The sequence below is a fragment of the Phasianus colchicus genome, chromosome 11 (assembly GCF_987193195.1).
Source record: "Phasianus colchicus chromosome 11, bPhaCol1.hap1.1, whole genome shotgun sequence".
Taxonomy (NCBI): domain Eukaryota; kingdom Metazoa; phylum Chordata; class Aves; order Galliformes; family Phasianidae; genus Phasianus; species Phasianus colchicus.
In genome coordinates this window covers 12,512,671-12,538,961 of record NC_143446.1, presented here as the reverse complement: position 1 = coordinate 12,538,961, position 26,291 = coordinate 12,512,671, and the positions used below count along the sequence as shown (strand labels likewise).

Below are 26,291 nucleotides of genomic sequence, written 5' to 3'. Positions count from 1 at the left end.
TACTAAGCCTACCTAGGAGGCACACGCTGATCTCAAGTGCTCCACTACAGCACGGGCACAGCCATAAGTAGGTGAAGTCAGCCTCACGTTCCAAAAGAAATACCAGGCAAAGATGAATGATTCTCAAAGAGACTACGACAAAGGCTGCAGGGAAAAACATTTTATTTCCAAGCAGATTACAAAGAGCAGAGAATATAAGAGTAAAATTAAATTAAAAAAATAGTTGAGTGCATCTCTTTAAAATGATTTGTAGTGTGAGTTACTCACGGGGCAAAGCTACTGGAGAGTTCTGAAGGTCACTTTGCAGGATGCCAATCACATGTGCTGTTTAGATCAGGGTCAACATGGGAGGGACAGACAAGACGTATTTTGCATATAGGCTGCACACTCATTATCAAGCAAGGCTCTGGGCTGCAACTGGACCCTGCCTTTCTGAGACATCCTCTCCACCTTGTTCTCTCCTGCAGTTCCCTCTTGAGATCTAGACACATTTTATTGCTGCTGTAAGTGGGTTCAATCTGCCTCCCCATCCCGATGAGCTCAAACAAGAACAGAGAAGCAGGCAAACTCGCTGCCATGCATGAGGTTATACAGGGCATAAAGTGGCCACAGTGCTGAGAGCTGAGCTTCAGCTGCACAACAGAAGAGGACCGACAGGTAGGGAACACAGCAATCGCTGCACAGATTGGAGGCAGCACGTCTGTGAAACTTCTGGAAGAAAATTTAAGATGCTTGGTAAGGTAGGAAGATGCTCAACTTAGCACTGCCAGCAGTTGAGGAGGGTTATTTCCTATGCATTGGCACAAGTGAGACAGAACAGGCTGAAACAGCTGGATAAGGGATGTTCCCTGTAGTACTTGAGAGGAGCAGCTCCAGCAAGAAGATGGGAAGAAAAGTCCCATATAGGGTGGAAGACAGTTTATATCCCTCTTTAACAGTGATTTAAGAGCCCAAACACTAATTGCAAGTAAGTCACTATTAAAACTGGATGACAACGCAGTTCAGTTAGACTGTGCAGAGTCCATTAGCATCTAGCAGCACTCAGACCAGCAAGAAGATGAGCGACTGCAGTATCAGGAAGGCCTCCACTCCACATATGCTCAGAGAGCTCATTTCTGCCATTTCTGAAGCTGTTCTTATCACTGTGTGGGAGGCCTGAAGATGGCCTAATTCATTCAAAGTACACCGAGGCAGTTAGTAGCCCTGATGCAGCAGAGAAAAAGACCTTTTTTCTGCCCTAAGAGCAACAGTGCAGAAGTGGATTCTTATTTAGGGATCAGATTAAGTCTTTTTTCATTGGCCCAAAGCAGGATCTACTTCAGACCTTGCCTAGTATCTGAAACTAAGGAAATCTCTGAAGCAGCCATCAGCCAAGTGCCATTTTAGGCCACTCTTAGACTGTTCCTTTCACTCACCACTTCAGGCAAAGGTAAAGAACTACTCTCTAGTCTGCTCTCTGCCATTTCAGCCATTACCACTTAAAGGAAATACTTGAACTCTTGAAAGTAAATGAAAATCTAATGCTGCCACAGACAAGTGTGTAAGAGAGGCTACAGTGTTCTGTAAGAAAGCAACTCTATTAGTGTCAAGAGGTAGGACAATACACGAGTCTAATGTCAGAGTGTGAGGTGCCTTACAATAGTCAGTCATACTCTGCCTTCTACAGTTCCTTTCATATCAGAGAGACAAGATGGGCATAAAACCAACAACGCAGGGTCTTCTAGCTTGACTTCCTCAGCTTTACTTATTTAAAGATTGATGCATTTTCAGCCTGTCTCAAACAAGGCATAGGGCATGGAGAGTTCTCATTTAATATATACACACATACAAGAGCTAGCAATTTGGCACTCTCAGAGCCTAGGTGGAATGCCCTTTAAGCAGCAAACAAGCTGGTTATAGGAAAGTGTTAAAAAGCTATTTTACATGTTTGACTGGGAAAATCTCCCAGAACTCGGATAGCAACCCCAAGCCACAGCACTCTCCTGTGCTACTCTGTGCACGTCTTCCTATGAGCCCCTAAAAGGGAGCAGATCCTGTTCTTTACTATCAAAGAACGTAGTATTTATATTCTAGAAATACTGTACCTTTTAAACTAGCTCCAGAGAGCCAGACTAGAAGCCAGGCCCAGAAAAATAAACCTTAAGTCACAGTATATCGATTGTCTCTAAAAATAGGGAATGAATTAACACGGTGGACATTCTGATGAGACGGTACAGAACAGTACAGCAGTCCACTTCTAAGTCAGCAAGTTCATCTCATATATGTCCAAACAATGAGAAAGTAATGGAAACACTTCAGTCTGTTAGAACACAGCCAATCACTAGGAGATCTCCAGAGCTAAGTACAGGCCAAGTTCCTCCACTCTTAAGCTGTACAGTCCAAGACCAAGGAGGACTCTTCTCTTATGAAGACTTCAGATCACCATGCTGTTAAGGGCAGTAAGGAGAACACACTGCCTAGATTTTTTAGGTAATGCGGAATTTTGTTTCTCCTGAAACTCCAACTGAATTATTTTTTCAGCCCTAACTTGAAATTGCCCTGATACTCTTTTAAGTTATTCCAGCTTCTGGCAATTTTTAGAGTAAGGTGACTTCCAAAGCCACTTAATGAAGTGGCTTGTACACTTAGTACCTGGCAGATGACTTGAATACCCACTGCATTTCTGATGGAGATGGAGAAAGCAGCTGGCTCACATGAGTGCAGGCATGCTGGAGCTAGTTTCACATGCAGTATTGCAGAGCACACACTGGGACTCGAGCACAAGTGGTCAGTCTGCAGTTTCTCTCACATCATTGTATCTCTCTTCTGAAGATACAGCAAGCTGCCCTGAAGAATGGGAAGTCTGCTCTGTGCAAGCCTGTGCGGCATCCTGAACAACAACCACACCCAGCTGTTTGAAACAGTGGGAGCTGGCCCCTCACCACATCCTTAAATACTTAGGTTAGGGCCAGTATCGATGGTATGGTAAAGGGATTATAGGCTTCTGACAGCTGAAATGGCACTAGCAATCCTGACAGCTGCCCTACCAGGAGGCAGCTGCTGGCTCCCAATGGCTGGATTTCACTGAAGGTGTATGCTGTCAACATGGCACACCATCCAGACACCATCTTCTCAACTTACCCACCGGGATGTGGACACCAACCCAATGTTATTTTCCCCTTGCATAACTCTGAGGTGGGAAACTAAGCTATAAGTCTATGTTAGAGTGCAGGTATCAATAATAACAGTGAGTTGCTACCTCACCTCTCTGCACTTATTTAAGCACAGAGTCCTATACAGGGAACAAACTAATCATGCAACCAATTCAAGCACATCTGCCTTCTCATGAACACCATCAACATGAAGCATCAGAGGCTTGAAGTCTTGCTAGGCCCACACACCTCTACAAGGATCAAGAGCACAGAAGCAGACAACATTATTCCTATTCTCATCCTATGTGCAGATTTACACTGTGTGCAACCAACGGAGACGGCAAATCTTCCTTCTCAATACAGACAAGTGTTGGCCAACAGAAGCTTCAAAAAAGTTGCTCGCCTGTAAACAAGTTCTTTTATTGTAATATATATATAAGTATATATCTATCTATGTATCTTGGAACAGGGAAGGGACATGAGATGGAAAAGCAGGGAAGACAAGTTCAAGAAACAGAGTCACCTCTCTGCATCCAAGAAGCTGGTGGCACAAATCACAAGCCTGGCTAGAGTGATCTCCCATTTCAAGCACAGTTGGCTACCCACTGGCTTCAAAAGAGCAGACTATTTGTTAATAATACAGAATACAGCGACTATTTAAGATGCAGGAAGGCAAGGCTACATGGTTGGGGTTTATGATCATGAATGATGCCAGAAGCTACACAGCTGTGTTAAACTCTGAAAAAGCTGTTACATGGCAGGAGTAAGCCACAAGCTGCTCCCAGAATGCCCTGGAAGGCCCTTTTCCCTCCGACACAGTTGGTATGGTGTGTTTGTAAAGGGGAGAGGGGAATTTGCCTAGGAGTGAAGCCTGACAGGCCGGCCACAGAACATTTAGGACAGACTGACAGCCTGATCTGGTTCTCACAGATCCATGTTCCTAGCCTGACACCAAGCTTCCATTAGCAATCAGATAGCCAGGTTCTTTAATAGAATGTAATCCCCTTCTACCTTCCTAATTTGTCAGGGTGAAAGAAGTCCAGCAGACTCAAGCTGGAAAGCACAACAGGGATGAAAACAACCAGTTTGCATACTGATCTTTGTTTAACGACCCCCCCACCCTCACAGCTCACTCTTCCCCAAATAAAGACACATTGTTCAATGGCATGTTGAAAAGACGTGCTCATCATTCTTAATAAACAACTAGAGTAAGAATACATAAGAGAAACAGGGTGGTATCTTTATATGATACACAAGTGTATGTTACAAGAATTCCATCAGGCACAGGAGCCTCAAGGTTTAAGGCCTCAGTATTAGGCCAAAAAAGAAGAGTGTGGTAAAGTTTGTACTTTTAACATCTAAAAATGTCACTTAAAGGTCTGAATAGAAATCATTGTTTGTTTGTTTTTTTTCTTTGTATAAATGACAATTGTAGTTCACTCTCTCCTCTTCCTTCCAAGATAACAGCAAATTAACGTCCAAGCACAAGAAAAGAAGATGCCTGCCTCTCTTCCACTGGCTGAGCAGGTCCATCCATCATTCTGTGCCCTCTAGGCTGCACGTGCTCCAAGGAGACAGAGGCCCCAGTCATCCAGGCCAATCCTGTAGTTCATATTTTCTACATCATAAAAAAAATCAGAGTCAACCAGCAGCTTTCCACAGCTCCCAGCTTGCAGGGAAAATGCAGCCTCCAATGATTCCAACAGTTTGGTGTGTTGGGTAGGATACACAATGGGTAGGTTTCCTTTAGATTCTTTTAAAGAGAAGAAGCCTAAAAGGGCTTCATAGCTACACCAATAAAAAACCAAAAACTTAGGCATCTCCTTTAGTGTAAAAGTCTGTACAATTCTTTGCTTGTCCCTCCCCCATCACCCCACCCCACCCCTTCTGAGCCAAGAAGGATGCCTTAGTGCATGGTGCTGGCATTAGCTACGGCAATAGCTTCCTGAATCTCTCGTATCACCAGGATCCGGGTGAGCATCTGCTCCATCTGCTCTCTGCTGATCGGCTGGATGGAATACCAGATAGGGCTGTTGGGGGCCACCACTGGCTCCGGAGTCAAGTAAAACGTGTCATTCCGGCCTTTCACACTCTGGGGGCTGCATGAGGAAGATCAGAAATAACCAGACTAACGGAATGTCCTAGGAGGGAGAGACCTCCCCTGTCCTCATCCCAAGCCTCACAAATCCTGACAGTGAACATCTGGCTGAGGAGACACGAAGGTACTTGTTCTGTAGGTATGGAGTTACTCTTAGGGACAACGGTGGTCCCAAATGTTTAAGCCATGCCACAGTTAAAAAGCCATGGCTGCAACTACAAGTAAGTAATTTTTATTTCCCACTGGTAAGTATAACAAACGCTTGCCTTAAAGATCAAAGTGAAGCAGAATTAGGATATTTTTCACATGCAGGCTAGTTGCAGAGCAATCCATTAAGAAAACACACTTTAGTTATCAGACCATAATAATTTATAAATGAGTCCTTTGACACTCCCTCCAATTCCAAGTTCTCATTTTTGTTCAGAAGCCAATCTGAATAGGACCCTAATCTCAAGCAGCAGCTTCCAGTTTACTTGCTTGCAAGTCACAGGCAGAACAATGAGCTCATGCCAATGCAACAAACCTTCCAAGCAAGTATGACATTAAAAGCAGCCAGTTCACAAATTACAATTTGTCTCTTTAAATACCATAAAAAGTTCCAAATTAAGTTAGGTGACCATATAGCAAAATCCCACCCTCTCATAATCAATACCTTTCCCCATCTATGTAAATTTATGCAAATGCAGAATCTGTGCCAGGAGTAAAATGCTGCCCTGAAAACTAGGCCAGCTACAAAACGCTGTACAACCCAGTCAGTGAAGACAAGCAATGATAGGCATGGAATGGAGGCTCTCACCATTTGAAGAGGTAGAAGTCATACAGCTTTATCGGACACCTCAGGGGGTTCTCTGGATTCTCAGTCTGCTCTGCATACATGTCATCTGTAACTAGAAACCAACCCCCAAAAAGTCAGTCAGACACTCTGTATGAGAAGCACAACAAACTGAGCAGTGCCACAGAGTCTCTGAAGCATTTTGTCACCATGCAGTAGTTAGTAAGAGACATGGCTGTTCAGGACAAAGCTGCCTGGTTTCAAGTACTCAAAGTATCACATGGAAGGCTTACTTTAACCCAGGCATACTGAACAATACAACCAGCCCATAGCCATTTCTCCACTTCTATCTGCGCCCAAAGTGACAGAGATCTCACTGTGAGAATGCAATGTCTGAGCCAAATTCCAGTATCATGCTTTTAAGGGGCCAGACCACATTTATGTAGTAATTCTACACAGTTAATGTGCACTGAACACTCTGAAAAAGAGAAGCCTTTCCAAAGAAGCTTCTCCCCCTGCTCTTAAACACTAACAGTTGCCCCCTTGCCCACAAAAACAAAACAAGCAAGTAATCCTCAGCTCCTGACCACCTCAGGTAAGGTTTGCCTCCAGAACATACTTCTTATAAAAGGTACTATGCTCTGTCAGAGGGAGCACACATTTCATTCTCTTATGCTGATAATAATTGATAGAGCCTAGGATTCTCACAGTCCCATCTGCTGGTATCTCCATATCTCTTCAAGCCCAGAAAGTAAATTGTTTCCAAAGAAAATTCTAGACACTACCTTTCTGGCCTGTCTGGTGTGCACCGTGAGCCTTCAGATAGCGGATACTCGTGCTTTTATCCTTGGGATTGGAAGGGTTCTTCTTGGTCTGCCTCAATACCTTGGAAAAGGCCAGCTTCATGTGCTGGTCTACCGTCTTCAACAGGAAGTATCTGATCAGAAAAGAGAATACAGGATACTCAGAGGATACAGTCTCCACAGCAACACAGGTATCTTTATTCATCATGAGCCAGTCGAAGCTCAAATCAACACTGAGATAAAGACTATTCCTGCAAAGCACACAACAGGCAAAAGTTTAGTTTCCCCTCTGCTAGCTCTTTCCTTGTTGCGCTGCATCTTCTTTGCCTGACAGGGTTGCAAGAGGGCTTTGTCTGCAACCACTCAAAATTCACAACCGTGCTTTAATCCAGCACAGCAGTTTCCCAACAACCCTGACAGTGAAGTTTTTATGCTGCAAAAGTCTCACAGGCACAAGTACTTACTTTGTATTAAAAAACATCAGTGTAGTGAGCAAGGTGGAAGGGGAGTGAGCTCCCAGCTGCTTACACTCCCACAGCATCTCTTCCGTTACATGACTGGAGAGGACATAACCTGCAACAATCAAAAATCAGCATCATGCCAGGAGACAGTTACAGCAGGAACAAAGGCAGCATTTTCTGGTCCGTAAGTACAAAGATTTGTGTTCTCTAAGGGAAGGAGGACATCCTTAATGATGTTAAGATCAATTACCACAGAAATAACTTTAATAGCAGGTACAGTTAGGAAAACAATTGTATATATACACATCAACCTCAAATTGCAGAGAATATACTCCTGCAATGTCTAGATATTCCAGTCAGAAATAAATACGTGCTTAAACAGCTTTTAATTAATGGCCTAACTCCAATGCAGATGCTCCTAATCCAATAATATGTGAGAGCAGGCAGGCCAGTATAACAAATCAGCTCTTGGCCCTGTGCACAGCCTCAGTCAGTACTCAGTGCCAAGTGATGTATTTGGACACATGAGTAATCCTTTGATTCTCAGATTTTTTTCCCTTTGTGTAGAAGAGGAAATACTATACTCCAAATACACAGATAAACAGAAAAAACAGACAGCTCTATAAACTCCAGGGCTTGTGGAATGACAAAGCACAGATCAAACAGCCAGAGCGAAAACAAAAGAATTCCAAAACTCACACTGCTACATAGCCACCTAGCCTGTAACATCAGCTGCCTATCTGAACACAAGCAATAGCTTCTTCACTGACTTCTAATCAGATCAAAGGCAGCAAAGTCACAAGAAAACATTTCTGTGCTCTAAAAACACAATTTTTATTCTAGTTTTTGTACACAAAACCTGCCTTATCTTAAACTGTCCTCTCACCCCTGTCACCATCATCTTCTTAACACAGGGTGGAGATGAGCTGCTTTTGATTGGAGCAGCAGAGGCTCTATTTGTGCTTTTATTTAAAAAAAAAAACAACAACAACAACAACAACCCCTACACTTAGTGGGTTTGGATACAGAAAGACCATATCCATCTGACTATATGGCAACATGATAGTGTTGCATCATCTCCCAAAGCAACAAAGCAAGATGTATTAGCACTTCAGATGAGGAAACTCAACTGGGATCAGAGATCTCCAAGTAAGTCAACCTCATAAAAATTTAAGTCTCCACTACCTGCTTTCTGAATAGGCAAGCACTCCTTAATCGGGCCTACACCCTATAGATGAAACATTCTTTTACCTGATCAGTATGAGCTGTCTTAGACACTTATTTATTTTGACAGGTTTGCTATTCATACTACACTCCTGCTGTAGCTTTCAATTAAACATTCCAAACTCCAGAAAGTTTTTAAGTTCTTAAAAATTTTTACCAAGGGGGGAAACACGAGGCTGCTGTACATCCTTGAGAACCTCATGCAGCCATTCAGTGAAGCGAATATAGTAGAGATCCGAGAAGATGTCATCTACTCGCCCATTTTCAAAGAGATACTGTAAAAGATTCACAACACAGTCCAGTACAGTGATAGCACGTTCCTCTCGAACAAGATTTTATCCTAAGAGCCCACACACCTGGTTAATCAAACGCTTCATAGCATAGTACTGAAGACTAATACATACTAGGGAAGCGAGGACCCTTGCACTGAGAACAAATAATCTCAGTTACTATCAAGGGAATGCAAAGACAGAAAGGAGAGACAGCCAGCAAAGTTGGTTGGATTTCACCTCTTATTTTAGATGTGTCCATTGGAAGTTAATTCACACGACTGTCCCGTAGACTCTAGACTCTTCCAGATAAGGAGGGAGATGCCAATTCTCCTATCAGTTTAGTTCTGATCCTGCAGCTCTTCCAGGAAGTGCACTAACATAACAGTTTAGACTTCCCACACCATAAAAAGCTAAGTTTTTGCCTGTTAAAGCTTCAGCTAGATCAAGTCTTCATAGATTTCCCAAACATCCCCCTGCTCCTCCTTCCTCCCAAAAGACAAACTTAAAAGGATTTCTTATTCTCACCATGACACTGAACTAATACTAACAATTCTTCATAAATTACTTCAGGGAAAAAGAAACACATTGCTGTTAATCAATTACATTTAGTCAGTGCATCTTTTTTTCCTTCTTACACTGAAGAAGCAAAGACTTCTTTCTTATGAAATCTTTGGGAAGCTCATTAGAAGGAAGACTCCCTTTCTATAAAGGAGAACCCTCCCTATATATTCTGAAAACACACACAGCTCTGCTACACACAGAACTGTCCTCCCCCTACCTTCTGAATACACAGGAAGATATAATAGAGCACATCTGGATCATACGGTTCACCATCACCATTCCGCGCTTCTCGTGTCATTAAACATAGACCATAATTCAGCTCAGCCACAGCTGAAGATATGAGATCTTCCTGGAACCTCAGCAGCTGACGTCCTGGAAAACAAAACAAAGCCGTATTATTTAAGCCATAAAGCCATATTATTTCTGACCTTTCAGGAATGATTTCCCACATCTCCAGCTCTGCTGTCTATCTGGCAGTCCTAGTAGTACCACATTCTCCCAGTACAATAAAGAAAACCAAAATAAATCAAGACTCTAAGCTGTCAGATCTACCAAAAAGATAAGTGGGCAGGAATCCAAGAGGAAGACTGTGCCCTGCCAACTGCATGACGACTGCCTTCTTTTACCACGTACAATGAAACGCTGCCCTGCAGCGACAGGAAAACAGCAGCTCCATGACTGCTCTACCAGACTGGATGGCACACGCAGCCATTTTGTTCGGCCACACATTACAGTCATACAATATCCTTTTCTACAGCCACCAGACTAGTTGCTCAAGTCGGCTCAGCACAGACCTATAATATTTCCCTTGGAACACATCCTTTGGTATTTGGATCATGCAATAATTAGCACTGTGCAAAGTAAATAATTGTTTAAACTTAAAAATAATCACTGACAAAAAGGTGCTTTCCAAGAGGAACGGTAAACGGCTACTATTTCAAGTAGAGATTAGGCAATGACTGAAAGAAAAGAAAGCTCTTGCCATGACACATACTTCCAATAGGTGCTAGCCTATTTTGGGCTTCTTTTTCCAGCTCTGCATTCTTGGTCTGTGCCCAGCTTTTCCACACTTCAAGCCCTTCTTCTGGCTTCAGAGAGTTTGGAAGTAGAAGTTCAGGTGAAGTCTGTGGCTGCTGCTGCTGTTCTACTTCAGCAACCTGAACAGTTTGAGCCTATGAAAGAAAATATTTCAGTTGTATATACTTTTAAATACAACAGTTGCATAGAAAACAATTAACTGCAGTGCTACCCCTAGCCCCAGGACATCAGTCTTTTGCAACACCCACTCTGGTTTAGTCCAAGGCACATAATCTTTGCTGTCTAACTTACTGCTCATGAAAGAACATTTGCCTCTCTAAGTTCTTGTTTTTTTGTTTTTTTTTTTTTTAATGGACATATCTAAAATCCCTTCAGCAAATCCACACTACTTGCTGATTGATACATTCAAAAGTCCTGCAGAACATCACAGGAGACCTAGCAGCCATGAGTGGTTCTTGCGGCAGTGTCACAGAGAAGCTAGTTCACTGACAAGAAACTGTATGAAACAGCTGAAATCCTCTCAAAAACAGACTTCTGGTCTCTTCTCCAACAGCAAAATGAACTACTGATTTTCTTGACTTTACTCAGCTTGCCATGCTGAGCCACCACAGAAGACCACCACCTCACTACAGCAAGACTGGCCCAATTGCTCTGGCACTATTAAGAGTCCATGATGAAAACACTGTAGATGTCAGTAATACCTGTAATTTAATGTAACCAAAAACAAAACACCACCAAAAAAAAAGCTCCCACAGGACAGGCATGCCTGTAAGAGCCTCAGGCTGTCTACCTCTGATTTGTTTTATTTCTGTTGCTGCTTTGTTTGTTTTTGCACCGGCTCACAACTGTTTGTGTATCAGCCTCTCCATCACCATAGCTGCAGAGGGAGACTATCGCTGAAAGGCCTCAACTTTTATGGAGGCAGACGACAATAAAGTTGAAGCTGTCAATCAAACCTCTGTTGTAAAGAGGACAGGAGCCCAAGGGTGAGAACTGACATTCCATTTCCATAGGAGCCAGGATTTCGCCCCCACTCCCCTCCAGAGTATTGCCCCATCAGCCTCCGAGCAACAGAGAGCTGCTCAGAGGCAGCCACCTCTGCCAGCCCCAGCTAGATGGGGATCTGCTGCCCTGACCTCACAGCTCTCTCATCTGGTGTGAAGGCGACACACAGGCCAGAGTCACTGGAATGAAAGTTGCTTTTTAAATGACATTTTTTCAAAAACAGAACAAAATGCTGTTTGTGGCTTGCCCAAGCTAAGTTGAGACTGACAGGGAGTACCACATAGTCTCACAGCTTTGAGACAGACAACACCCAAAAGTGAGATGCTCATCTACAGCAGCTTTATCATCCTTCCCAGAGGAAGAGCACATACCTTCTAGGATTGCCTCCATGTTTAGGAGGTTATGCAGTACCCAGAACTCCAAAGACTTTTAATCAGAATACTGTCTTGATACACAAGTATTGTGGACCACTACATACAGGAATATAAGGCATTGGTAGAAGCTTTACAAGAAATCATTAGAGAAATTATGGAGTTTATACTTTGGAAAAGATTCAGTGAATGTATTTTCAAAAGACCCTTGAAATAATTCCCCCCTCCCCCCCCAAAAAAAACACCTGTTCAGCAGAAAGGCAAGAAGTTCAGTCAACTTATTTTGAGTAATTGGAAGGAATAAAGTTCTCTCTAATATACCAATACAGGGGGAAAAAAAAAAGAAGATACTGAAAGCTCTTTAAAAATCAACAAAACAAACAGCAAAAAAAAACAACGGATGTATTACATGACCTACAGGCTGTAGGTTAAAGTACAGATTTATAGAAGAGTGTGCCCAGCAACTGACTTCATCCAGAGATGTAGGGAACCCTTTTCATCGAAGACGTGCTGCAGCCCACCAAGGTTATGACTCGATTCAGAAACACAGATGTGATAACCAAAAAGCAATCCTCCTTGTCCCACTGCTTACTGATGAAGTAGAGGGCACATGTGTCTTTATAAAGCCAAAAGTGTTATTTATAAACTGGAAGGAATTTGTAACAACACTTGTGCTAGCAGACGTGGGTATTTTTGCTCTCATTCCATTCAGCAAGAACAGGCTCTGACACAGATCAATCTCTACGCGTTCTGATTAAAAAAAAAAAAAAGATAAACTACATTCATTTGCACTTATAAGACAAGTCATTAATCGCCCTATTCATTTAAGTCCTAAAACCCAATTAAAAATCCTTTTAAAAAAAGAAGATCAGCAAATTTAGCTGCTATGTTTGTCATGACAAAGAGGTAGTTACTTGCCACTGGTCATTATGACATTCTTGCACACCAGGCATTTACTGGAAACAGGTTGGTGTTACAGATGGGTACACCTGATCCACAAAGTCTGCTCCAACAACTAGCCAGATTTTGACATTTTACCTGGGCACTGGACCTGCTGGGAACTCCAAATGCTACATAATGCAGAGTAACCATGACTACACCACTAGAGCATTAATGTGGCTGACTTTGTTTCCGTTGTCCCCATCTTTCCTTTGAACTGTTTAGGAAAAGACTACAGACCCTGTAATACCTGCTATGGGGAAGCTAGCAATATGCACTTATTTGTTCATTTCTGTTACAGAGATCAACGCAGAACTTTCTTTTGGAAAGTTTTGTACTCTATGTACCAGTATTAATATGTGGCAGTCCTACATCAGGAGACAAATGCTGTATGTCACACCCAGAGCAGAGGAAGAGAGGCATCTCTGCTTCCTTGATACAAGCTGTCTGCTCACATTCCCTCTCCCCAGAACATTTGCAAGTTGTTAATTGAGGACCAAGACCCAAACAAGTTAAACTTACTGAGCAAGTGACTTGTAGTTGTTGCTGCTGCTGCCCCTGCTCTTGGGGTGTGGGCTGCTGCTGTTGCTGCTGCGGGTCCCATATGTGCACTGTCTGTGCTGTGTTCTGGTATGTCCCGGCCACAGCCTGCACTGCCACTGGAATGTGGATGTTGCCATTCATAAACTGCGCTGGAAAGAGTGAATTAGCAAGAGTCTGCACCACTTCCTCATGAGAGTTCTTCACTACTGAAGTACTTCCCACCATCTTATCCTTGTCATCTTCCAGCTTCACTGTGGTCAGTGTCGTTGGGGAGCCACTGACATGGACAGCATTGTAGGCCTCCTGAGGGATGGCGATGTGGGTTATGTTTTGCTGCTGAAGGTCACCACGTGGCTGAGCAGAGTAAACAGGGATGGTCCAAGTCTCTCCAGTGGGGCTAGTAATGGTCCCAGTGGCACTGTACAGGTGGGCACTGTCCACTGTTAGTAAGTCTGGCCTTAGAGAGACATAACTTTGCTGCTGGCCCTGAGGAATGGCCAACACTGTGGCAACCGGCTGCCCTGAAATAGCATATGATACAGTAATAGGCATATCCACTTTGCGCTTCTTCACTGGCTGAAGGACGCTGGCGGTGCTGATCCTCCTCTCCCCCTCTCGTGGAGAGCCTTGTTGAGAAGGTGGAGGTGACAACGCCCCCACTGTCTGGATCTGGATCTGCTGACCACCAGTAATGGCCTGTCCTGCCACAAGCTGTGCCTGGATCTGCTGGTGTTGTATGTGCTCCTCCTGTATCTCCGCGGCCTGGATCTGCTGGGCAGTCTGCACATGCTGCACTTGGATTTGAGCTGCCTGCAGCTGAGATGGGCTGGGGCTCTGAAGACACTGACTCTGTATTGTCTGGGACGCCTGCTGCTGCCCCTGGCCTTGGATCTGCACCTGGACTTGTATCGGCTGCTCAGAAGCTTGATGGACAGTGAGCTGCGGAGAGAGCTGCTGGGCGGAGACCTGCTGCGGTGACTGCTGGACCTGGACCTGAACCTGCAAGGACACCAATGGGGCAGTTAGTGATGGTGAGCAGCAGCAACCAGCAGCGGGGCCACCGGCAGAGACGGCACATCACTGTAGGTGTAGCTGTGCTCCACGTCTTCCACATTCAGTTTTAATACGGAGTTATAAACTACTACTAAAGATCTCAGGAAAATTAAACCAGATTGAGCCACTGCAGAAGTGCCCAGCCGAAGAAGCAGGGCAGGTTCTGTGTTTACATGGTATTGCATGAGCAGACAGAACAACATGTGAGCTGCATCTCCATCCTCAAAGTGCTGCTGGCTCAAGCCAACAGATTACAGCACTTTCGTCTTCAGAGCTACTTCCATTGCAAAGTGTTATTTCAGCACAGGCCTTGCTATAGTGAGATTTTTAGGTCAAACTCAACATCAGAATTGTAATTTGTGCATCTTGCCACAAGATGCATGGGTTTTTGCCTCATTCTTACTACGCTCTAAAGACCAATTTTACTGCTCTCACCGCCAGCCCCTAAATGGCTGCAGGAGCCTGGGACAGGCAGCAGGAAATGAGGGGAAGTTGAAATCAGCACTTGGCTCCTTCCATACAAGGCAGAGAATTATTGCTTTGAAACCAACTGTTAATTGTAGCACTACATAACCAGGTGTTAACACAGGAAACAGTGCAATTTTCAACTAAATCTGTGTCTTGAGCTAAGGGACACCACTACAGCATTTGCTCTTCCAAACGTTAGAGGTATTTATTTGACAAGGATAATTAAAACCAGTTAACTTTTTATTATTTACTTATTCCATTCAATTCCATTTATTGCCCAAGCCCTTCAGGTGCATTTTCCATCTCATGCATTTAACTCAATGCTGAACATTATGGACAAAATACGTTAGTACCTGAACTAAAATGAATTGTTTGAACTCCAAGGGAAATAAATATTCCTATGCCAAACCCAGCTGATGTCCTCACCCCCAGGACACTGAGAGGTCTGCTCTCCTCCCCAAACAATTTGCTGCATTTGCCCTGTTCTCAGAAGTAACATCCCAGCCTTCCACCATCACCAGCTTCTCCAGGCTTCCCTAAAGCTTTATCTTGAAGGGGGCATTAATCACTCAGCTTTTCCTTGCAAATACAAGAGCTTTAGCGGCACCTACAACAACGTGATGTTTGAACCCAACACTGATTTATTTAGTCATAAAACTGTGTCTCCCTGCTCACATTCCCTCAGCCTTTTCCATCTCACTTATCAAAGCCTGACAAGTAAACGTAACATCCGAGCAGACTCTACACTCAGGTTTATGCTGCACAGTTATATGAAATCTCAACCCCTACAGTCACCTCTAAAAAGTCTTAAAAAAAAAAACAAACACCCAACACTAAGGACTCATTTGCAGCCAATTAAGAATTGCTAAGTAGTAAGTGGGGTTGCAAAATGCACCATTTGCAAACCAATTGTGTAAGCCACCTCCTGTTAGCAACTCATTCTGTTCCTGGGAAGAACAGTGAATTTTAGAGGCTCCTGCTGACAGCTGTGTGCAGTATACTGTAATCCAAATGATGTGGACTTTATATAATTTCCTGCAAGGTAACAAGACACATACGACCTTGCACCAGCATGGCAGCTTAAAAAGCTGCATCAGCGAGTGATTTGCTCAGGAGTTAATTGAAAAAGATGAAGTCACCTATGGGACAGCTCTTCAGTTCCATCTGATACTCAGACCACACTGCCCCACACTACCAGCAGTGCCCACCAAGCAGGCCCAAGCACAGGTCCCTAACGTGACTTCAGTTTAGGGAAGTCGACTGTAATTATACCACTAAGGCAATTATTCCCCAAAATAACACTAATCACTACTAATAATAATCTTTAATACTAACATAAGCCCTTATTCAAAATACTACTTGCAAGACAAGGCACAAGATGGGTCAATCTAAAATGCATTAGCACAGTAGATTTTCAGTTTAATGTGACAAACACTTGCTTTGTCTTCTGACATTTAGAATCACGTCAGAAAGAAGTATTCATTTATCCTGTACTTCTGCAGTGCATTTTAAGAATATGCACACGACTGAAAATACCTCAGAAGTACCCCCACCTTCAGTATAAACTCTAACGTAAAATCGTGTATGTTACCCTCTTCTCTTTGTATGTACGAAATCAGTATTTCTGTCACTAGCAAAAAGACTTGAAAGCTTGCTCCTGCAAGGAGACAATTTCATAGTGTTAAGTGCAGTTAGGCTGTGAAATGGGTTTAACCAAGAGGCACAGCCTAAGAACAGACCAGTACTTTCTTCTGTCTGCTTTTACAGCCTAAGCTCACATCTCTAAAAGCCATGGGCAGCTTCCATCCCTTTCAGAGGTGAGTTGTTTTTTTGTTTGTTTTAAACATCTAGAGAATAAGCCCAGACCCAAATATGTTGTAAAAGTCAGACTCCAGAACCACTGCAAGTTCTTCATACTGCCAACTGTTGACATCACATTTCCGAGTAGAGGTTGCTCCTATTTAAAGGAATATTGAAGCTCTACCTACTACACATTACACATCCCTTGTGAATTACATATCTATTTTTATCAACCATATTTTGCAGCAACTCTCTCTCCATTTTCAAGTACCTTGCACCCAGGAGTGCTGCAAGCCTACACTTCAGATTTAAAGACTTAACTCATTTGAGACAAAAGGACAATGAATTAAACAGCATCAGTGGCTGACTTTCTAAAATACTCTGTACAGAAAGAAGTGTTTTAAATTTGCAGGCAAAGACCAACACAGTCAGCAATGTTCAGCATCAAGGTGAAGGAAGAACGTTATGCTGGGAATACCTGGACTGTACTGGTGCAATAGAACAGCACACCAAGTCACCAATACTAAAAGACTGCATATTGTCATAAGCTTGGATGCAACAGCATGAAAATAATCACTTCCCAGCACGCTGCAATTAAAGAGAAATTTATTTTTACCATAAAATAGCTAGAAGTTGGCCAAATACTCACAGACTAGAGAACCAAAAGCATTAGATGTCTGCCCTGTCTTGTAATAGCAGGGTAGAACCAAGCTTAAATCCCTTAAAGGGGGAACCTTGCGCCATTTTAAGGAGAAATAAAAAAGGAACACACATTGTCTAGAACCGAGCACATACAAAGACAAGATCAGCAGCCACTCAGTAACACTGAGCCAAAACAAGACTACAGCTTACACCTTAGCTCCATCTGAAGGCGATCCCAAAAATTAGGCTTGAAACCCAGGACAAGCAAGAAGGGACAAGCAGCAAACCCGCTGCACGAGTATACTCCAAAACCCAGCAAGAGCAACGTAGGTGCACCCTGAACTTCCACACCTGAGCAAACCAATGGAAATAAACCACCTGGTCAAAAACGTTGACAAGCAGAATTGCAGTTTCCAAACTATTCTTAGCCATATTTAAGGCTTAAAATGCACTTCCCTCAAAACCAGTGACTCCAGCACTTAGAACCAACACCGTAATATAGAGCTCCTTCTAACATTAGGTCAGAAGGTAGCTACAGCATACAGACAAGTACAAAATAGGTGAAAATACTGATCACTGAAGTAGCAGGAAATGGTGAACTTGTTATTCAACTGCCTTACAGGAAGTCCTTTACTACTTATCAAAGTAAATAACGTCTATAGGGAACACACAAGTCAACTTTTCAGAATGACTACCAGACATTCAGTCCAGGTTTTTTCCTCTGCTCATTCATCATCACTGACACAATGCCATAGACCACACAGGTATTTTGCATGTTTCAACAGTTACCATGTCAAGATTATGTTGTCAAGCTGCACTCTGAGGTAGGATTTAGATCTAAGTCAGAACACATGAAGCAAGGAAAACAAGCAGCTTCCCTTTCCTGAAAAGGAGCCTATTTCCATATACAAGAAGGAGCTATCTTTAAAACACCACTCTATTACAGCCATTCTTTGAAGTGGCACAGTCCACCCTAGCAAACGTTAATTAATACTAGCTGCTACACTAATATCTCTTACTAGATGTTTTCCAAAGATAAGTAAACAGGAGCCCTAGCTTGTGTTAGAAGAACAGGCTGAACCCAGAACCAAGACAGGGACAAGAGGACAGCCATTTCCACCTGAAGTGAAGGAAAGGTACGTTCTCTGCAGAGCCAAGGATAAGATCTTCTGAACTACTGAAGTGCACCTTTCCCTCCTCTATGTTACAAACAATGCCTATGCTGGTCTGAAGTCAGAGAACAGACCAGAGGAAGGCTAAAGCAGTAAGAAATGAACACATTTCACATTCTCAAGGAACTGGGGAATTAGAAGGGCACAAGCCTTTACGATTTATACAGTGATGTAACCATTCCCTATATAGTTCAGCAATCTAGCTCACCTGTACCATCGTCACCTCATCCCCAGCCCAAGGAGCTCCTACAACCTTGCCATCAGACTGTCCTAAGAAAGGTGAGAATGGATGAACTTCCCTACACGCACAGAATTCACCCTGCACAGATACTGACTCTTCGCTGATACCCTTCCAGCTACATCTTGCAGGTGAATATGAGAAGTGAAAGGAGGAAGGGATTCACTACTGCACAAATACTGTGTTCTCTAAGTCAGTCAGTGTTAACACCTCTTCTTGCTGGTGTCATCAGTTCTGTACCCTCAATGACCAAAACCAGCTAGCAGAATCTCAGAGGCCAAGCTGATAAAACTCTTACTTGACTGGAGCAAAACACAGTCTTTCTCACCTAGATCAACACTGCACAGGACTGACAGCTTGACATGCTAAACCATTTATTAAGATATAACGTCATTGCTGTGATACTGAGCACAGAAGGAGCTCCAGGACACTGGCACTGTAGCACCAACTACTATATAACCTAACTGAACAGTTGCATCTACTTTGAAATAAATGTTAGGCAACAGTTTGTTGAATCTTTTAGGCAAGAAAACCCTAAGGTGGCAACTTTTCCTTCAAAACAGGAAGCATGTTTTGCCAGGACAAATAAAAGCAGCAGCAGTCATGCACTGTCTTTGTCTTCAGCAATGAAGACAGAGGATGAAACCCGAGCACTGTCTATCTTTATGATCATAGGGCTGTCATCAGCACTTGCAGCCATCAGGTCATCTGACCTGTGATATTATTAGTCACCTTCAGCAACACTGCTGCACTGCCAGATAGAAGTGCAGTCATTCAGAGGGTCTTCTCTGATTTGCAATTGGATTAGCGAGAATTAAAAGGATTATCAGGTCAAGAACTGGGATGATTTAAGTTTGATTAAGATCTCAGAGGATGACCAAAAATTATTGTAGAACAACAGCAAGATGAGCCAGAGGAATCAGACACACTGTTCTGGTGAAACACTGACACCCCCAGAGCCCCAACACAACCTGGGGGTTTGTTCACACAAAGCCACCAGGCTTTGCCAGTGCTGCCACAAAGACAGTCATGAACCGCGTGCATGCTACATCACAGGTTTAACCTTAACTGCATCTTGACAAGAAATCTTGAAAAAACACTGAGGAACTCTCACAGATGGGTAAAGACATTCCTCCACCCAATTTCTGAGAAAAAAAATAAGGCTAATTCAAAGATAATTCTGAGCCAGATGCTCAAATACGGACAAATCCAGTGGCACTGCTGATGCACAAAAGCTGCAGCTACATCAGGTACAAGATGTGCCACCAGACTGTGCTGGGAGGTAGTAACAGGCTGAAGAGGGCTACACAGGAGGCAATACAAACACTACTGTCTGTACTGACAGATGTGAAAGCAGGTATTCTAAAGCAGAGTCGCATTAAAAACAAAGGAGAAAAGTACACAATGTTTGTTAGGAAAGCTTTTTGAGAGCTTGACTTTTGTTAGATTTTTTTCATTCTCCATAAAGTGCAATCCTTTTAGTTTACAAAATAGGAACATAACTCTGGCAGCAACTCTATGGTTATTTTCAAGAAGGTCAGGAGTTTATTTTTCTCTGGAGCGTACGATATTTGACCTCCCTCTCTATCTCTGTTACTAGGAGGCTTGCAAGGGTCAAGCCTGAACTTTGAGGAGTTCCAAAAGGAGGCAGCAGTAAGAAGAATATCCATACATATGTGTTCCTCGTCGGTTTTAAGACTGGTATGGGGCCTTTAACATCTTCAAGGCTGAGGCACTGAAAAAGCCCTAATTCTTCTAATAGTTCTTCTGCTGAACTGAGAAGTGAAACTTCTCCCCCAAAACGTGCTAGCTGGCAGAACCAAAGCCACCCCTGACCACTTCTAATAGACTCATGCAGAGATCTGATGCCTCTCTCTGTTAGACTAGAGGCTTTTATTCTTCAAAAGCCTTGTGTTACAGGTTACTGTAGGCCAACAGGTTACAGAAGTCCTAGCTGAACATTCAGTTACTCAGTAGGAAGAGAAATTGGCGACAAGTTACCCAATGAAAGAGGAAAGTTTGTCTTTACTATAGAATAAGAGCACACAAGTGAGATGCTGGCACAAGTCTGTACCGCAGCAGTGGTACCTCATTTGTTGCAAAAGAAGAAAGCTCACACCCTTAGATGCAGGCTACATGTCAGCAATTTTTCCATCTGAAGCGTATTAAAATCACAGCCAGAGTTCAGCTGTTGGGAGATGCATTTTAAAGAGAACCCTGCCACCTGTGAGCTCTTTAAGAAGTGTTTGAGGACCAAGGCAGTTGATTCTCAAAGTGACATATTTTTTCTTGGTACTGTTTTTTTCTCATTTAATACTTAATACAAATTATTTTAATATCTGTTAAAAGAGCTGCAGAAGACTCCTACCACTGTGCAAAGGAGCCAGCTTCCTTGGCACACAGGCACCTTTCAGAACACCTTTCATGAAAAGCATCTTCCCCTGGTTCACAACTTATGTCAACTTCTGTGCATTTCTCTCCAGCTCTAAAAGCAGTTCAAGAACTGCAACTTCTAGAACATTCAAGTAAAATTTGAAGAATATTGATTTAATTAAAAAAAAAAAAAAGCAACAAGAGTTAGATCCCACTGCCACTCTAAACAACGAGAAAAAGCAAGACCAGCAGAGGAGGAAGGGTATTTATAGCTGCTTCACAGAGTGCAAGGCTTCAGGGAGCCGTGTACATGCCAAAACTGTCAACCATTTCTCAAATAGGTTACACCACTACATTGCTATGTATGTTACTCCTCCTACAGCAGGGCTCAATGGAGGCAGAGCAAGACAAATTTACTACCAAATTCCTTAAACAAGAGGGAAACACTGTTCTATATGAAGCTGATTGGTCCTGCTTCTTAAACGCTTGCCTCTGGTTTCAGGTTAGCTAGTAGCTGGCTCTGAACACTATTTTATGGGTTAACAAGTCATATATACCTTCAAAGATGATTTAAGATGCTTACCTGGACTTGCTGGGGTTGCTGAACCTGTATCTGCTGCTCTTGCTGAGTTTGCTGCTGGACACTGGTTGTCACAGGGCAAGCAAGTTCAAGCAAAGATCCAGCCACCTCTGTGCTGTCCGTGTAAATGCAGTTGCCACCCTGCTGGTACACCATCGTGGTGGTGGCCGTCTGCTGAAACTCCTGCAGAGCTTCCGGCCCCTTGGAAGCCAGGGAGTCCAGGAACTCCTTCATCCTGTGCTGGGGGATCGTTCGTGCCTTCACACGGATGTATTCTTCAAAGGAAATGGTGTTCTCCAGAGAATTATTCATATTGTAAGGTCCTGAGGGTTCCTTAAGGAAAGAGAAAGTGAAAATTCTTAACTACAGTGCTCCTCTGGTGCAAGGATATTCCCAACTCCAGTAATTAATTTCTCATACCGAGCACCATATGAAATCAAGCAAACATGCAGGGCCAGATGCCCTGAGACAGATGCTTCAGCTTTGTGAGGCACCTTGCAGTGCTACACTCCTTTCGAATTAACCCTCAGCAGTTCACAGAAGCCTGGATGACACCAGGTACAACCATGACACCTATTTCAAAGAGCTCACTGCCGTTAACACCTTCCAGAATTATACTTCATCCACACCAGGCAAACCTCATCACAGATTGAATCAAATCACAGATCTCATTCGTTTGCAGCATGCAACACTAGCGAGAGAAGCTCAGAAATCAATACACACGGCCCTGCTTCACAGCCACGGAGGTGGGAGAAGCGAGCAGTGTGTTCTGTCAGGCCATGCAGCTCTACTCTAGGCAGCTAATAGGAAGCAGAACAGAAGAGCAGCAGACGCAGCATTCATCCCTCTGCTATTAGGACTAGCACAGCCTTATTGATTTGAACACAGCAAGTGAAAGGAGAGCATTGGAATTAGGAGATTCCTCAAATAGAACTACACACACAGAGAAGCAGAGCTCTGGAAATGAAGCAACCAACAGCAGCATTGGTTCCTGATATCTTTTTAATACAGGAAGAGGTTAACGAGAAATGTGTAAAGACAGAAGAGAGACAGAAGCAGTCAGATGATTTGGGAAAGCGAGTGCAAGGAGGAAAAAACAAAAGATGACTACACCTGAGAACATTAGAAAGCTCTAGGGTACACATTGGCAGCGTTCTTCTCTTATTGACTTAACTTGTTTAAACCCACAAATTGTTTCTGCAGCAAGCATACTGCTTGTTTCTAAGGTACTCATTAGTCCCGATAAAGGGTAAATAGATCTGAGATCTAACACCACCAGCTGCTGAGATGGCTGTGAAAAGACATGAAACGGCACAGCATTCAGAACAGAAGAGGAGATCTGGTATTACTGGCGGAGAAGCAGAAAAACAGATAACATCACTGTATGCACATACTGACTGCAGTCCTTAACAGAAGTACAAAAAGCAGAACTCTGCAACATTTCACAGTGATTTAACCAAGCAGAACCAGGACAGAGGCTTCTGACTGAACAGAAGACTGCAACAACCGTGTGAAGATGGGAGCAAGTTCAAGGTTGTCAGTGGCGTAACCGCACTGCCAAGTCCAAGCCCAGTTCCCACCAATACCAGCAAGCCCTACAGTGATCTCTAACCACTCTTCACTGTTACGTGACAGCAATCTAAACACACAGAGTTGTTGTTTACATGGAGGAGGTTCACAGCTAGCGTGTTTGACCAGGTTCACGTGAGAAAGAATGAACATCACAGGTAAGGGAACATGAGGCAACTTGCTGAATATACAATTTATGGAATTACTACTTAAAACACGTATCAGTCTTCAGCAATACAAAGCAGAAGATAACAGCGTCCACTTGCTAAATACAACAATTTTGTAGAAATTAGCATACAGAAGCTCCCATGAAGTGCAGAGCTGGACAGAGACACAGTTCTCCTACCTGCCAGTGACTCTGCTCTGACAAGTTCTCAGGCCTGCATGACAGAGCCAATAAAACTACTCACTCAGTTGCTGACTCAGCAAGGTTTCCTCCAGGAGTCACCCAAGGAAAAGCTAAGCATATCTAAGCTCGATGCTCAGCTTTTCCCACTGAAGAGGCTCAGCTGATGCTTTGCACCTTTTTTTCCCCATCAACCCTATTTCAGGTGACCAATGACTGCATGTCCAAGGTGACACCAATAGGAGATTAAAGTTACTAATGCATCTTCAGGGACTTGGACAGGACCTACACTCAGCACACAAATTCATCTTGCACCTAACTGTAAGAAGCTCTGGTAGACACTCTCAAGCAGGTAAACACATTTTGAGTTATTAACTTGTTTCAACTTTCTACTTAGAACTTGCACATTTTCTGCTTAAGTACCATGGTGAAGCTTTTAGAACAGCACAGTCACAGTGCACAGCCACCTGGAGGTGCATTAGCAGACACAGCCTGCAGAGGGGAGACTTCTGGGGAGGAAGCCTCAAGGATGCCACGCCAGGAGCCCAGCAGTGAACACTAACAGCTGCTCTTTGACTTTAGTGCTGTTGATGTGACAGCCAGCTGCAGCAGAGCTGGGAGAGCTCACCCCCTGGCAAAGACCTGCCCTCTTCCTTGCTGCTGCACTAGCACTTATTATGCTGAAAGGGCTTAGGGAATCAATTGTGTCTTAGGAGGTTATTTACTTTCTGTTAATTTTGTCAAGGGATGTCAATAGTTATCCATTACCCCAAACAGATAAGATTACGTCATGGAACTATACCCCATTAAGGCTCATACACAACTTTTGGAACTCCAACCCTTCTCCCAAGAGCTGCTCATACACACATCATGCTCCTCCCACAGCAGAGGCCAGAAGCTACCAGAAACCCAGATACAGAAGCAACAGGCTCAAAGATCAGCAGGAGATCCACCACCAAACTACCACCTACCTCTTCTGACCACCAGAAATCAGAACAAATAACATGAATTTCTTACATGCAAATTCTTGACCCTGCTCAGCTGCTCCATCCCAATCAGCACCACAGTCAGCCTACCATTCTGGGCTTGTGAATCTTCCCCTGACAAAAGCTGTCACAAGGAACATCTCACCTAGCACAGAAAAACCCTTGTTATTGGCATGAAATTACTACACTAGGAGTCACTAACACATAAAGCACCAAGCTGCTTCTGTGAGCCACTGCAACATGTGCAGTCCCAAGCATGGAGCAGAACCCCGCTGTGCCATGTGGTACTGAGAGCATCGTTCCTGCTCCCAAACAGCAACAGGACCTTCCTTTCAACTCCAGCCAACGGAAAAGAGCCGAAGGCACCACAGGTAACAGAGCAGCCTGGGCTCTCTCAGAATCATTCCCATCTACCCGAAGGCTGCTTGAGGATAAATTTAACTAAGAGCACTGAATGGCTCAGGCTGTGCTTCACAGCCGCACAAAGCACAGGTAGCAGGGCTAGGCGAAGATTCAGGAAAATAACACTGTAACCACAGAAACCACAGTTGTTACAACTAAACTCACCCACGTTTCTGAACAGAAAGAAACCTTTCAGTGCATTCAACAGGCCGAGGTTCTGCAGCACGCAGCTCACTGCTGCAGCTGCCACTTTCACCAAGATACGTTCCCTTGAACCATCAGACACATGTTAGAAACAGCAAACTCTTACTTAGGCCTCAGCAGCACATTTTTAAGCCAACAGAGCACCCAGACAGAACTCTTCCTTCGCTAAGTGGATGTAAGCCCTCCCTGCTCAGTACGACCCTGTCTTGCAGGAAATGAGGGCACAAAACCCTCCGAGGACCGCAAACACACACGGTTAGTTCGTAAACTCAGCTCGAGGTTACTGAGAACACACACACGACTCGCAGCATGTGGACGATCCGGACTCACCAGTCACCATGGTGCATGTATTTCTGCTGCTCTTGTCCTGAGCTCTTAGACTTGTAACGTTCTGGAGAAGACAGAACAAAGAAGCCCTTTCCATCCCCGGTTCCTTTTTTTCTTTATTAAAACCATTTTACGTTCAATAGGCTTTGCCACTTAATATGAAAGGGAAGAGATCGCCGGGCTCCGGGGAAGGCAGCGACGGGACCCCTCCCTCCGCACCTGTCACGGCACCGGGCTGGGGAAGGCAGAGCTGAGAACAAGGCAGCAGCACAAGGCAGCAGCGGCAGCAGCGCTGACAGAGCCCAGAGGTCCCCCGGCACAAACCGCCCCGTCACCGCGCCCGGCCCCACCGCCGGCCCGGCCTCCCTCCACCTGCGGCGGGGCGCCGGGGCCCTCCTTTGTTCCCCGCGGGCCCCGGGCAGCCCCCGCCGCCGCCCCGCCGCAGGAGCCATGTTTGGGCTCGGTGGGAAGGCGGAGGCCGCAGCCTTCCGGTGCGCGCCGCCGCCGCCCGAGCGAGGCGGAGGGAAGGGGGGGCGCGGAGGGGGGCGCGCCCCGCGCGAGCACGGAGAAGCCGCGCGCGCTCCCGCCGGGCGGGGCCGCCCCTCCCTTCCCCCTCCCCGCCGGGCCCGCGCCGCCCCCGGAACCGCCGCCGCCGCCTCCCCCCCTGCGCACGACGGTAGGCCCCGCCCGGCCCCGCCGTCCCCCCGCCTCGCGTCGCTCCCCCGCTCTCCCCGGCCCGGCGGCCCCGCTGCGCCGCGCCGCGGCCCGGCCCCGCCTCACCCCGGCCCCGCTGCCGCCGCCGACTCGCGCCGCCGCCGCCTCGGCCCCGAGTCTTTTCCCCTCACAGCTCCCTGGGCGCCATCTTACATTCAACCCCCCGCAGCCAATCAGCGCGCTACCTCGGCCTCGCGAG

General features: G+C 44.6%; 1 protein-coding gene across 3 annotated transcripts; it reads right to left on the bottom strand.

Annotated features, from left to right (window-relative positions):
- Positions 1-145: 145 nt before the first annotated feature.
- QRICH1 (glutamine rich 1) lies at positions 146-26,291 on the bottom strand. 3 transcript variants are annotated; one of them, XM_031606704.2, is made up of 11 exons: positions 26,159-26,261; positions 25,382-25,442; positions 21,548-21,877; positions 13,198-14,217; positions 10,317-10,494; positions 9,540-9,694; positions 8,647-8,764; positions 7,269-7,377; positions 6,787-6,938; positions 6,026-6,116; positions 146-5,230 (listed from the first exon to the last, which is right to left on the bottom strand). In XM_031606704.2, the coding sequence occupies exons 3-11, from the start codon at positions 21,854-21,856 to the stop codon at positions 5,038-5,040; spliced, it is 2,325 nt and encodes a 774-aa protein (XP_031462564.1). In that variant the 5' UTR covers positions 21,857-21,877; positions 25,382-25,442; positions 26,159-26,261; the 3' UTR covers positions 146-5,037. The 3 variants fall into 3 exon arrangements, with proteins under 3 accessions (XP_031462564.1, XP_090004428.1, XP_031462557.1); XM_090148302.1 differs by lacking the exon at positions 26,159-26,261 and adding an exon at positions 25,598-25,783; XM_031606697.2 differs by lacking the exon at positions 25,382-25,442 and having other exon boundaries at positions 26,159-26,291.

What these genes read in the sequence shown, in the direction of transcription:
- QRICH1 (XM_031606697.2), bottom strand. Translation starts at nt 21,856, where the DNA reads ATGAATAATTCTCTGGAGAACACCATTTCCTTTGAAGAATACATCCGT. An exon ending in AACTACAAGTCACTTGCTCA is followed by an intron (nt 10,495 to 13,197) that starts GTAAGTTTAACT and finishes TTTCTTTCATAG; the next exon opens with GCTCAAACTGTTCAGGTTGC. An exon ending in ACACCAGACAGGCCAGAAAG is followed by an intron (nt 6,117 to 6,786) that starts GTAGTGTCTAGA and finishes GTTGGTTTCTAG; the next exon opens with TTACAGATGACATGTATGCA.